We start from the raw sequence: 12,019 nt of genomic DNA, 5'->3' as shown, positions 1-12,019 counted from the left end.
TTGACTCTTTATCACAGAGCTAAAGGATAACTAGCTTTAAAAAGCAAAGTATATATGCATTTGACTTTGAAAACCTATTCTAAAAGATGACAAATTGCAGATTCTTTTAAAAGTGTAACTCAAGGGGTGGCTAGGTGGCCTTGGGCAAGCCACTTAACTCCATTGCCTTGAAAAAAAATCTTTAAAAATAAGTGTAGCTCAAGTAAACACAGATTAAAAAACCTTATACATATATAATATGTTGAACTCTTCGGTTTACTGTTGCAGTGAATAACTTTTTTTTTTAAAGGAAAAATACATAATTTCAGAGATTTAGATCTGGATAGGACTTTAGACATCTTCTAATAGTTTAAACTTATAATTTCGTAGATAAGTCACTTGAGAGTTGAAAAGGTGACCTTGCCTTGGATCACATAATGGTACAACCAGTAGTGAAACCCAGTTGTTTTTTCCTCCTAATGTTCTGTGTGCCAAGTGTAATAAGGTACTGGGGTGAGTTAGAAACCTTGTTGGGTATTTTGTTGTTCTGCTGCTAGAGAGGGAGAGGGAGAGCTGGAAGGGGAGGAGGAGGGAGGGGGAGAGGGAGAGGGAGAATGAATTTATTTATTGATCTTAGAGGATTTTTCATTCATTTGTTTATACTCTGCTTTCAATACACAGGTATAGCAAAATAAGGGATGTATACTATGACACATCCACTTGGACTATGATACAATTTTTCTAATTCATTGATATTAACTTTTTTTAGTAAATGTGTTGAAAACTTCTTTGACAGTATTTGATAAAGTTGTTGGGGGCCATTGGTTGACAATCTACTCTCACACATCCATCTATCTTGTTGGCTATCTAGCTGTTTTCTATCAGTATCTATAAATTTATATCTATATCTACCTAAGCTGACTTAAGTGTGAACAATTTAAAAATAATTTAAAAGAATTTGAAGCACTTTTTTCTGTAGAAACTTTTCCCCTCTCGCTAATATTTGTAGTTAAGTAATCATTCTTTTTTGTTCAATCTAGTAGCATAGAACCTAGTTTTACATTGAGTCAGAATAATATTTTTCTGGGGTGGCTAGGTGGCGCAGTGGATAGAGCACTGGCCCTGGAGTCAGGAGTACCTGAGTTCAAATCTGGCCTCATACACTTAATAATTACCTAGCTGTGTGGCCTTGGGCAAGTCACTTAACCCCATTGCCTTGCAAAATAACCTAAAAAAATTTTTTTCTTTGTTTTGCTCTTGGTCCCCCTTGGCAGTCAAGCTAATAAGCCTTTGTACTATTTCAAAGAATAATGGTTTTGGGGCAACTAGGTGGCAGATAGAGCATCAGCTCTGGAATCAGAAGGACTTGTTTAAATTTGGCCCCAGACACTTAATAATTACCTAGTTGCGAGATCTTGGGCAAGTCACTTAACCCCCTTGCCTTGCAAAAAAAGGAATAAGTTTTTAAATGCAAAAAATAAAATCCATAGTATTACTAGGAGCTAATATTGACACACAGTTATGAAAAGAACTTAAAATAAGTTAACTGACTTCAGCTTAAAGACTGAAGAAGGAAGCAGTAGAACTTGATATACATGTATTTCTGGCATGTAATCATTCTGTTTCTGTCATACAGACAGACCTTTCACTTGTCAACTTGATTGTCCTGTCATCCCCCCCTGCACCCTGCCCCCCCGCAGTGCCTGGATCTGTATATGATTTATTAATGTTAGAATGATATTTTTAATTGCACATTTTATAATGTACATTTTTACCTAGTACAGCTGCCAGGAGAGTAGTAATATTATATATCTTCTCAAAATATTTGAAAAAGTTGCTTTAAAATTATTGGCTTAGGGAATATAATTCGATTATATTATTTTAGTTAATTGTAATTTTAATTAAATTTTCTACTTTGTTAATTTGCATGGTTTATGTCAACTTTGAATTTTTCTTGCATTTCACCTTTCTTAGCGGCTTTTCTATTTTGAATTAGGTTCTCAGTTATTAGATTGAATTAGTGACTATTTCCCTTCCTATTTATTGGTATTATATTTATATTTTTATATTATGTTACATATGTTATTCATTATTATAGTAATATTTGTATAGCTTGCATGTACATGTAGATTATTTAATAAAAGTCACAGATTGTTTAGAATAGAATCCTCTGTGCTGAAAACTGTAGGACTGAACCATATTAAAGAATAATTGGTAAATGTTTAACAAAAGAAATCAAAATACAGTATAATATTGATCATGTTAATTTGTGGTTTGATTGAATGTGTGTGAGTATGAGTGAATATGTGACAGGGGTCTGTTTCTATTTGAGTTTGACTCCACTAGTTTAGAAGGTAAGGATTCTAGGACTAAATAATATTTAAAGTCCCTTTTTACTCTAAAAATTCTATAATGCTATGTATGGTTGTGTCTTATCAAATTGCTTAAGATATGAAATCTTTGCTTTTTATTCAGGAAGTGTAAATATTTCTAATTGGACCTGTATACACATTTGTAGCTGTGAAATAATTAAATTCTAGTCTTTGTAACTGGTGTTTCAGTGATACTTATTTTGTAATTTCATATTTATTTTTACAGTTGGAGTGCCTCAAGCTTATTGCTTCTCAAAAATTCACAGACAAACGAATTGGCTACCTAGGGGCCATGCTACTGCTGGATGAGAGGCAGGATGTTCATCTTTTAATGACTAACTGCATCAAGAAGTGAGTCAGTTTCTTTCCTTAATGGCACATTGTTATTGTTATTGTAGATCTAGAATTGTAGATTGAGAACTGTAGGAATCCCTACTGGATGTCTGATCTGGCCTCTTGGTGATACAGGTGAGGACCCATGGTCCAAAGAGAAAAAGAGACATGTTCAAGGTCACAGAAGTGGCAGGTGAGCAATGCAGCGAGGCTTCCAAGTCATATATTCAGACTTCACACTCTTCCACTGACTTAGAATACCCTTATTTTATTGACAGTGTCTAGGATGAACTTGATATTTATTTGGTTTTAAATGGCCTATATTTATCTAAGCTGGTGCTGGAGAAGTTGGTAACACCAGTATCTTTAGGAAATGTCATGTTTTTAATTCAGTTTTATTTTCAACTCTGGATTTCTCCCTTCCCCTTGTCATTGAGAAAGCCTAATAGGACATTGCCACATTAGTCATGTCCAAAATCAAACCAACATAAATCCTTCAGTCTACATTCTGAGTCTTATCAGCTGTCTAGTTGAAGACAATTAGCATCTTTGATCATGACTCCTGGAATGATGGTTGTTCAGTTGTCTTTACAATATTGTTATTATACACATTCTCCTTGTTCTTTTCACTTCGTGTCAGTTTATATAAGTCGTTTCTAGTTTCTTCTGAAACAATTCCTTCTATCAGTAAAGACCTTGGCATCATCTCAGAGAGTTGGGGGTACCTTCATGCTTAAAGCAGTTTTGCAGATTTTTCCACCCTGGAGAAATAGAGAAACAAATCAGCAAAAGCTAGGCGGGTATTCTTTTGTTTTCAGTTACTCTTTCCCTACCTCTCCTACAGTTGTAAATATTTACTAAATGACTAATAGAGGTAATATTTATGTACAGTATTTTTTAGAGAGATTATAAAAGGAGAAAGACAATGCTACCTTATTAAACATTTGGTCCTTCTGGTTGTATACAGTGCAATTCAATTACAAAATCCTACTTTGCTCTTGGGTTTTCATTTTCTGTAAAATATTATCTTATGTGACTGAAAGTAGACTTGTAGAGGTAGATGAATAGAATGTCAAGGCACTCAAATGGATATTTTCCTTATATACTAATATTGTCCTTTTTCAAGTTCTTTTCCTATAGTTCAAGTCAAGAAGACCCAAGTTCAGATCTAGCCTCAAATACCTAGTAGCTTTGTGACCCTGGGCAAATTATTTCACCTTTGTTTGCCTTGGTTTCCTTTACTGTAAACTGAAGATGCTGCTAGCACCTACCCTACAGAATTTTTGTGAGGATAAAAAAAAGATATTTCTAAAAAGTGCATAGCACTGTGCTTAATAAATGTTTATTCCCTTTTCTTTATCCTTTCCCTCTTTACTTTAATACTGAAATGGAACTGGGATTAGGTTGTAGTTGTAAAATGTCTTCTCAATACTAGACAGAGTTTGGTAACTGAGTCTTAAAGGATTTCTCACTTATTAGCCCTCAAAAATATATATTGATAATAAAAGTAGTACAGGGATAAGCTATTTAGCTGGTTTGACTTGTCCTTCTCTAGGATAAATTCCCTAAGGGAGTCACTTAACCTTGTGCTTTAATGCATGCCCTATAGCTGCCCTTATTACACAAGTTTTCAATCATGTGCTGATAATGTGGTAGTTGTATAGAACAGCCAGTTCATACAGCTGAGTTAAAACTAAACTTGAGTACAAATGCTTAGACTGATAAATTCAGAAGAATGAAGCTTGTAGTCAGAGGGCAAATCTTTGCTCTTTTTAATAGGACTCTTTGAAATTTTATTCTTTAGATTCAGGGTTGTGAAAGCCTGAATTTCTTTTTTACAGGGAAATAACATTAATCCATATAATTTTGCTTATTAACTCAGTCACATGACAATCCTCACTACTTAATTTCTTGAATTCTTCAGATGTTTTGAAACTGCTAATGATATTTAAGGCCACTGTAATCCTTTAGAGATTTTCATATTTACTGAGAACAGTAATTTGTTGGTAGAGAAGTAGGTTCAGATTTTATTTGACATGAATTGATGCTCTAATTTTTCATTAAAGAAAATTCTATTTGCTGTACATTATTTAGGAACTTATGCAAAGATAGCATTTTTTTCTTTTAATTGAAAAATGATTTTTACCTAAAAACTCTGTAAATATATATATGTATGTATATATATACACACACAACTAAAATAGTCAAATTATATTTAGAAAATAAGCAACCCATTTTGTGTGTGTGTTTGTGTGTGTGTGTGTGTGTGTGTGTGTTTTAAAGGCTGCAGAATTTCACTTTGACAAACAATTTCCATCTTTCATTCCTATAAATTATTGCCTATTGCTGATAGGCAGCAAATTTTATTTCTTTTAATTTCACTTCCTCTCCTTTCAACACTCTGGGAGAGGAATATTGAGTGGTCTAGCGAATAGAATGCTGCTATACTTGGAGTGAGGAGACCAGTGCTAAAACTTAGGATGCACAGGATGATTTCTTAGATGATGTGATCATCACTTTGCTCATGTAAAAAGGGAATTGATACTGTGCACTCCCTGCTTTTTAAGAGACTTATTGTGAGGAATGTGCTTGAAAACTTTGCTTTTTAAATTTTATATGGGAATGGTATTAATACCAAATAATGAAATAGCTAAAGAATGAGTGAGATAAGATTGCTGAAGAAAAATTATTCTGAGGCTATCTACCAAATAACAAAGAACTCTGGACTTTAGTATCACAGAAAATCTATATATTGACATATTAAAAGAGCAGCAAAGATCTTATTGCCAAATAATTCCTGTTACGAAACCTCTTTTAATCTTAAATTAATGCATACAGTGACTTAAAGGTGTTATCTGATTTCCTTCATAGAGGCCTTCAGCCTTTTTTATGGGGTGGAGAAGTGGTATCACTTGATGTATTAGGAAACTTCTTTCAGAAGATAAGATTTTGTGGTATGTTTCTACAATTATTTCTGTACTTGAAACAAGGAATAAGTGTTTGAATCTTGACTGTTCCTCAATCTATATGTGACTGGGCAAAATCCTTTCCTCTCTTTAGTCCTCAGTTTCTACATCTGTAAAATGACTAGAACTCTTATGTTGGTTGCAGCTCTGAATCCCAAGAATTTGACTCTAGGCTATTTGAACTTGCTGGAGAAAGTAGTAGGACTTAAATATGAGAGAGAAGATGTTACCTTTGAGTCCTTTTTGTTATAAACTTTTGGTTGCTGTGAAACAGTCCAGGTTCTTTTGGTCATTCATAGTATTGTCCTAAAGCTTTCAGGTTTACAGTGTATACTATATACCAACCCTGTGAGGTAAGTCTTTGAGTTTCCCTGTTTTACAGAAATTCTTGATAATTAGAATTGGTATTTCCGGAACTATGAGTTTATGTCCTTCTTCAGTTTCTAAGATTTTAAACAAGACATCATTTCCTTCATATTTCTTTTCTTTTGCAGTGACCTTAATCACAGCACGCAATATGTGCAGGGGCTGGCACTCTGCACCCTTGGCTGTATGGGCTCCTCAGAAATGTGTCGAGACCTTGCAGGAGAAGTAGAGAAACTCCTTAAAACCTCCAATTCATACTTAAGAAAAAAGGTAATAGGAGAACTAATTTTGTTTCTCCAAATTGGAAGTCCTATAGAAAAGAGAATATAAATGATTGATTTTTAACTCCCCTGGGTGAAAAATTTAGATATTTTTGCAAGAAAAGAGTTTTTAAACTATTGTGTTGAATATGTGTTAGGAGGTAGAGAATCCAGCTTTGAATATTGTCCATGCAGCTTATTGCTGTTGCGATGACTGGCCATGTTATCTTCTCTTCTGTAAAATGATAGGGTTTGACTAGTTGATCTTGGGGGTCCAAATCCTGTGATTCTTAGTAACATTTTCAAAGATAACTTATTTTCATTTGTCATAGATCTCTATTTGATGGTGATTCTTAACTGTTTAGTTCCTTTATTGATCTTTCTTAAATACTTAATTATTTATAAATGTTTGAATACTTAGCATTAAATGTTGTTTAAATATATCCATCCTGAATCCTTTGGTGAACTAAATCATAACCCCCTAAGTGAGCTAAATTAGATTGATATAAAGTGTTAGAAAGCTCTACCTTACACATTCTTCTTAAGTGAATGGCTTTATAAATGGTGTTTTTGAGAAATAAAGAGCAAAAAAATTTTTTGTATCCATTGATTCATGTCTGCCTACTGAAGATAGACTATTTCATAGGACTCTAGTTAGTTCAAGTGGAGAATCCGATTTGGAACATATTTGTTAAAATTTGACTATAAATAAAGTAGTAACACGGTAGCTGCTAATTTATATTTTCTGGATTTTAAGCATTTGTTTTTGTTTATATTAATGTTCTAATACTTTTAATGAACTTTTATTGTAAAACTAAGGAAAAAGTGCCACTTCATAAAACCTTTTTTTAAAAAAAATTAATTTTATTATATGGTATATATGTCTTAGCAGTACAATGATTTAAAAATTCAAATGGTGTCCCCTTAAAATCCTAATCACTTAGCACATTTATTTCAATAAATATTCTCCACTCATTCCCTGTAGTATTAATATCACCTTTCTATCACATTAAAGCAATGCATTGAAATACTTTTTTTTAGTAGCTGGTCATGTAATTTTTTTAATCACTCTTTGGTTGTATGGTTCAAGGCCTGAGTTTTAATTAATAGCATGTTATTATGCAATGATTTATGATATTGAAATAAATATGACACTAAAACAGGTGTGTGTTTTAAAAAAATTTTTATGCCCCTTCCATTATGCTTCTTTCAAGTTTACTGCCTGTCAGAAAGTGAATGGTGGTGCATTTCATCTCTTAATTCCTTTTTTTTTACTTGAGATTTATCATTGAGTTGTTTAGAATTTTAAAATCACAGTTTTCTATAATATTATTTCTGGATAAGCTGTTTTTCTGGTTCTGCTCATTTTTACTCTACATTATTTCATAGAGATATTTCCACTTTGCTCCTATATTGTTCATTGCATTATTTCTGGTGTCATAATATTCTTTTACATTAATAAGTTTTTAGTCATTCCCTACTAGGAAGATATCCCTCCCCCCTTGTTCCAGTTTTGGATTATTCTACTTGAAATCTTGAGAAGCAAATATATTTTCTTTTTTTTCTCCCCATAGTTTTTGACACTCTTGCTGTTGAATAACTTGCCCAGGATCACATAGCTAGCAGATATATTATTTTGTTAGTTCTATATCTATTTTATTTAAACTGTAATTGAAGACTAGAAAGGGTTAAATCTCTTTCACTTCTTAAATGTACTACTAAGAATAGAGTTAAAAATGGCACTGAAAACTTGACTAAATCAGTTATGCCTACTTTTTATAGGATGGTCAGTCTTATCTGTTAGGTTAAAAAAAACCTTTCAAGTATAATGGGTAGATTAGTAACACGTCATTATTCATTATCGCTTGGCAGCATATTCTAACATAGTGTTAGAGTTTAGTTTTAACTTTTCTAATCTTGTTCACTTTACTTAAGATATATTATCAAATAATCAACAAAATCAGCCTTGATATGTAGAAGACCTTGTGTCAGACTTAGTCCTTTTAGAGTCATTCTTTCCTTTTAAGAAGTCTCCATTTGCTTTTATTTTCATTCTTTTGACTTTAGGAATGAGCCCCCACCTATTACGGTGATAGATTGAGAAGTTTAAAAAATTTTTAAAAAACAAGGTCTAAAGAGTATCCTTTGCTCCTACTTCCCAAAGGTGTGAGTATAAGAAAGTATATAGTACCAAAGAAACTGCTTTTCCAAATCATTGGTTATTTAACTTAGCATGATATATTAATTAATTAATTACTTATGCAGTCCAGCCCCCAAAACTTTGCTTTGGGAGATAACTTCATGAATATAGAGTTGGGTGAACTAGGAATTAATTTATAGGGATGATTTTTTTTTCCATTAAGTACTTCCCAGTGCATTCATTTATTTGAGACTATGACTAATTACTTTTCTTGAAGATAATAATTTTGACTTAAGTGAAGGGAGCTAAATTTTTGTCACTTTATTTCTTTATAGGCAGCACTTTGTGCTGTACATGTCATCAGGAAGGTACCTGAACTTATGGAGATGTTTTTACCAGCCACAAAAAACTTACTGAATGAAAAGAACCATGGTAATGTCTTCTGAAAGATTTTACAAGATGTTTGCTGGGGAGGATTGGGTTTGGAAACCAAAACACTCTCTCAAAACCAGATGTTACAGTCTTGAGTGTTACCAATTATAAATGATTTCTCTGATTCAAGAATAGTCTTTCCCGTAGTTTTTGTAAAAAAAACTAGAGAAGGCAAATATTCCTGTAAGGCCAACATACTATCACTGATGTACAATTTAGCATATTTTTTGGTAGTTGCATCTTTCTTTTTTTATTTTTTTAAGGTTTGTTTATTTTGTTTGTTTGTTTGTTTATTTATTTATTTATGCAAGGCAATGGGGTTAAGTGGCTTGCCCAAGGCCACACAGCTAGGTAATTATTGTCTGAGGTCGGATTTGAACTACTCCTGACTCCAGGGCCGGTGCTTTATCCACTGCGCCACCTAGCTGACCCAGTTGCATCTTTCTTGAGGTTTATGGTTATGAGCTCATTTTGTAACAGAAATTCATTGCTCCATTGTGTCAGGTGTAGGATTTATGATAATTGTTTTAGTATCCTAATAACAGGTAAGAAATTTGTAAAAATTTCAGAAGAATTAAATGGAATTTGTAGTTATTCAAATATTTATGATTTCTTTTATAGTCAGAAGAAATATTGAGTTAGGAAGTTCCTGTTTGAATGACTAAATTCTTAATGAATTTATTATATTTTCTATAAAGAAATCTCCTCTCCTCTTCCCCACTTCTCACTGGCATTTCCAAAAAAACATATCTTTCCTGCCATCCAGATATTTGTAGGCTATAATGAATTTTTGCTCTAGGTTTCTGAAAATTTAAAATCATCTTGATCTTTTTTTAGATCAACATAGTTTAGTTAACAGATTAGTAGTGTAGTGTGTATACACACACACACACATAGATGTTGTTTGTTTTGTATCTCTTGTGAATTTATCTTTGTAAGTATTCTCTTATAGCTACTTGAGAAGTTCAAAGGCTTAAACAAAGTTTCTTTTTTGGCAGTAATTATGCACTATTTACCAATATTAGTGGAATAAGAAAATAATGTCATCTTATCTTTGTTCAATGAAGGTTTCTTAATAAAAATGATGGCACTACTCATAAAGCTGTCAAAGAATTATTTTATAAAACTCTAGGAAAAAATTAACCAAGTTCATCTCGGGGAACAAAAGCTCAAAGATTTCCAGGGAAATAAAAAAGTGGTATAAGCTGCACCAGAAGTACTAGGGGAAAACTAGAAAGAGCAGTGAATGGATTAGTTATAAAATGTATAGAAGTTAATAAACAGTCATATAATATTTGACGAACTGGAAATTGGAAGTCTGGAAGAAATTAGGTATAAGATAACAATTCACTATATACAAAATGGATAAAGGGCCCATCACAAACATATTAGAGGAACAAGGAAGATTGTATCTTTTGCAAGCATGAACTAGGGAAATATTAATGACTAAATCCGGGATAGAAATGATCACAGATAAAAAGGCCAGTTTTAATTACTTAATATTGAAAGATTTTGCACAAATAAAACCAACATAGGTAAAGTTAGAAGTGAGATAATTATCTGGGAAAAATGTTTGCACATCCAATAAAGATTGTATATTGAAGATATAGAAGGAAATGTTTCGAATATGAACAAGAACTAGTTTTTAGCAGGTAAATGGTCAAAAGATGTGAATGTTATTTTCAAAGGTAGAAAGTCAGGCTATCAGCAGACATGAAAAAAGGCTCCAAATTACTAATAATGAGAGAAATTCAAATTTAAAATAATTCTAAAATTTCCCCCCATGGCCCTCAATTGGCAAAGATGAAAAAAAAATTAAGTATTTGAAGGTGGCAGTCAATGCTGCACTATATACCCTAGGGGCTGTGGGGAGTTGGGAAGATATAAAAATAAAGTTCCTCTTCTTGAGAAATTTAATATAGTTGTCATTAAGCTGATGAGAGTGATGTAGCCTAATTTATACCTGCCTGTATATATATATGTATTTTTCTGTTTAGGTGTCCTTCACACATCTGTTGTCCTACTCACAGAAATGTGTGAGAGAAGCCCTGACATGTTAGCACATTTCCGAAAGGTAGGTACAAATCAGTATGTTTCTAGATAAATTTCCCCTTTTTTCTGCAAAGCACACGAATTTGCTTATCTTCAATCTTGTTGCTGAAAGGAAGTTGAATTTTAGTGAAGATGTTAGCCAACCCTTATTTTATGTTGAGTCAGGAGCCAGGATATGGATATTTTACTTTTTCGGTATTGAAAGAGAGATTTTCTAAAAGTCTGACTTTGGCAGACAGTAATCTGTGTTCTATGTCTACCTCTCTCTGTCTGTCTCTTTTTTTTTTTTATTACTGTTGAAGTAAAAAGTGAAGTATGAAATAATCAGATAAATTTCTGACAGTTGGTTTTTAATACCCCAGATTTCAAATTGAAGTCTTTTTCTCCAACTTTTTCCCTGTTTGTCTCTTCATGTTTGTTTCAGATTCCTCATGTTGGGGTTTAGTTATTTTTTCCCCCTCCCTTTAGTGGGTTTAAAACATTTTTGCCAGGTGAAATTAGAATGTAAAGGATACTGAGAGATAGTGGAAATCTTCTATAGAAGCCTTTTGTCCATTTAATATAGCATCCTGCAAAATATTGCAGTTGGTGGGGTTTTGGCATAGCTCTTTTTTGGCTGTATTTTTCCTTCTAGATGTGTATGTCTTGATTAAATTATTGTAAAATAGTATGAGACCTGTATCTGTCCCTAATGCTTGCTTTATGTGTTTTGTTCCTGTTTTCTGTTTGGAATCCTGCTGTATGTTAGAATGAAAAGGTAAGAATTAACCCTCTTGTAGATGGTGCATGCTGCCATTAGGTCTTTAGAAGCTTTTGTGTATCCATCCACAAATGCGACCATGATTAACTGTAACATACTAATGCTGCAGCTCTGCTTGTGATTTATTACAAGAATGATTTGTTTTAGTCTTATTACTCTTTTTTGGCTAATTCCTTGTAGTTTTGTTTTTTTGTCTTGTCATTTACTCTCCTTGATCAGCCTTGGATTTCAGTTGTCGCCTGTTCTGAATTGGAAGCCTTTTTCTCAGCCATTTCTTCTCCTTCTTAAGAGATTTTGAGTAGTTTGCCAGTACTGTTGGTCACGTTAAGCCTAGATCTCTTTGTACACAAAATGTTTTA

The 12,019-nt window shown here is 32.9% G+C and overlaps 1 protein-coding gene across 2 annotated transcripts in view; it reads left to right on the top strand.

Annotated features, from left to right (window-relative positions):
• AP1G1 (adaptor related protein complex 1 subunit gamma 1) overlaps positions 1-12,019 on the top strand; it is a 71,317-nt gene that overhangs the window by 27,567 nt on the left and 31,731 nt on the right. For both annotated transcript variants that reach the window (XM_074199881.1, XM_074199888.1), the window contains exons 3-6: positions 2,578-2,702; positions 6,145-6,286; positions 8,752-8,848; positions 10,846-10,922. In XM_074199881.1, the coding sequence (XP_074055982.1) occupies positions 2,578-2,702; positions 6,145-6,286; positions 8,752-8,848; positions 10,846-10,922 (441 nt within the window). The remainder of the gene's footprint in view (positions 1-2,577; positions 2,703-6,144; positions 6,287-8,751; positions 8,849-10,845; positions 10,923-12,019) is intronic.

Source organism: Macrotis lagotis, chromosome 1 (assembly GCF_037893015.1).
Source record: "Macrotis lagotis isolate mMagLag1 chromosome 1, bilby.v1.9.chrom.fasta, whole genome shotgun sequence".
In the NCBI taxonomy this organism is placed as follows: Eukaryota; Metazoa; Chordata; class Mammalia; order Peramelemorphia; family Peramelidae; genus Macrotis; species Macrotis lagotis.
Note: the sequence above shows the minus strand (reverse complement) of the source record. Positions and strands in the feature narration are given on the sequence as shown.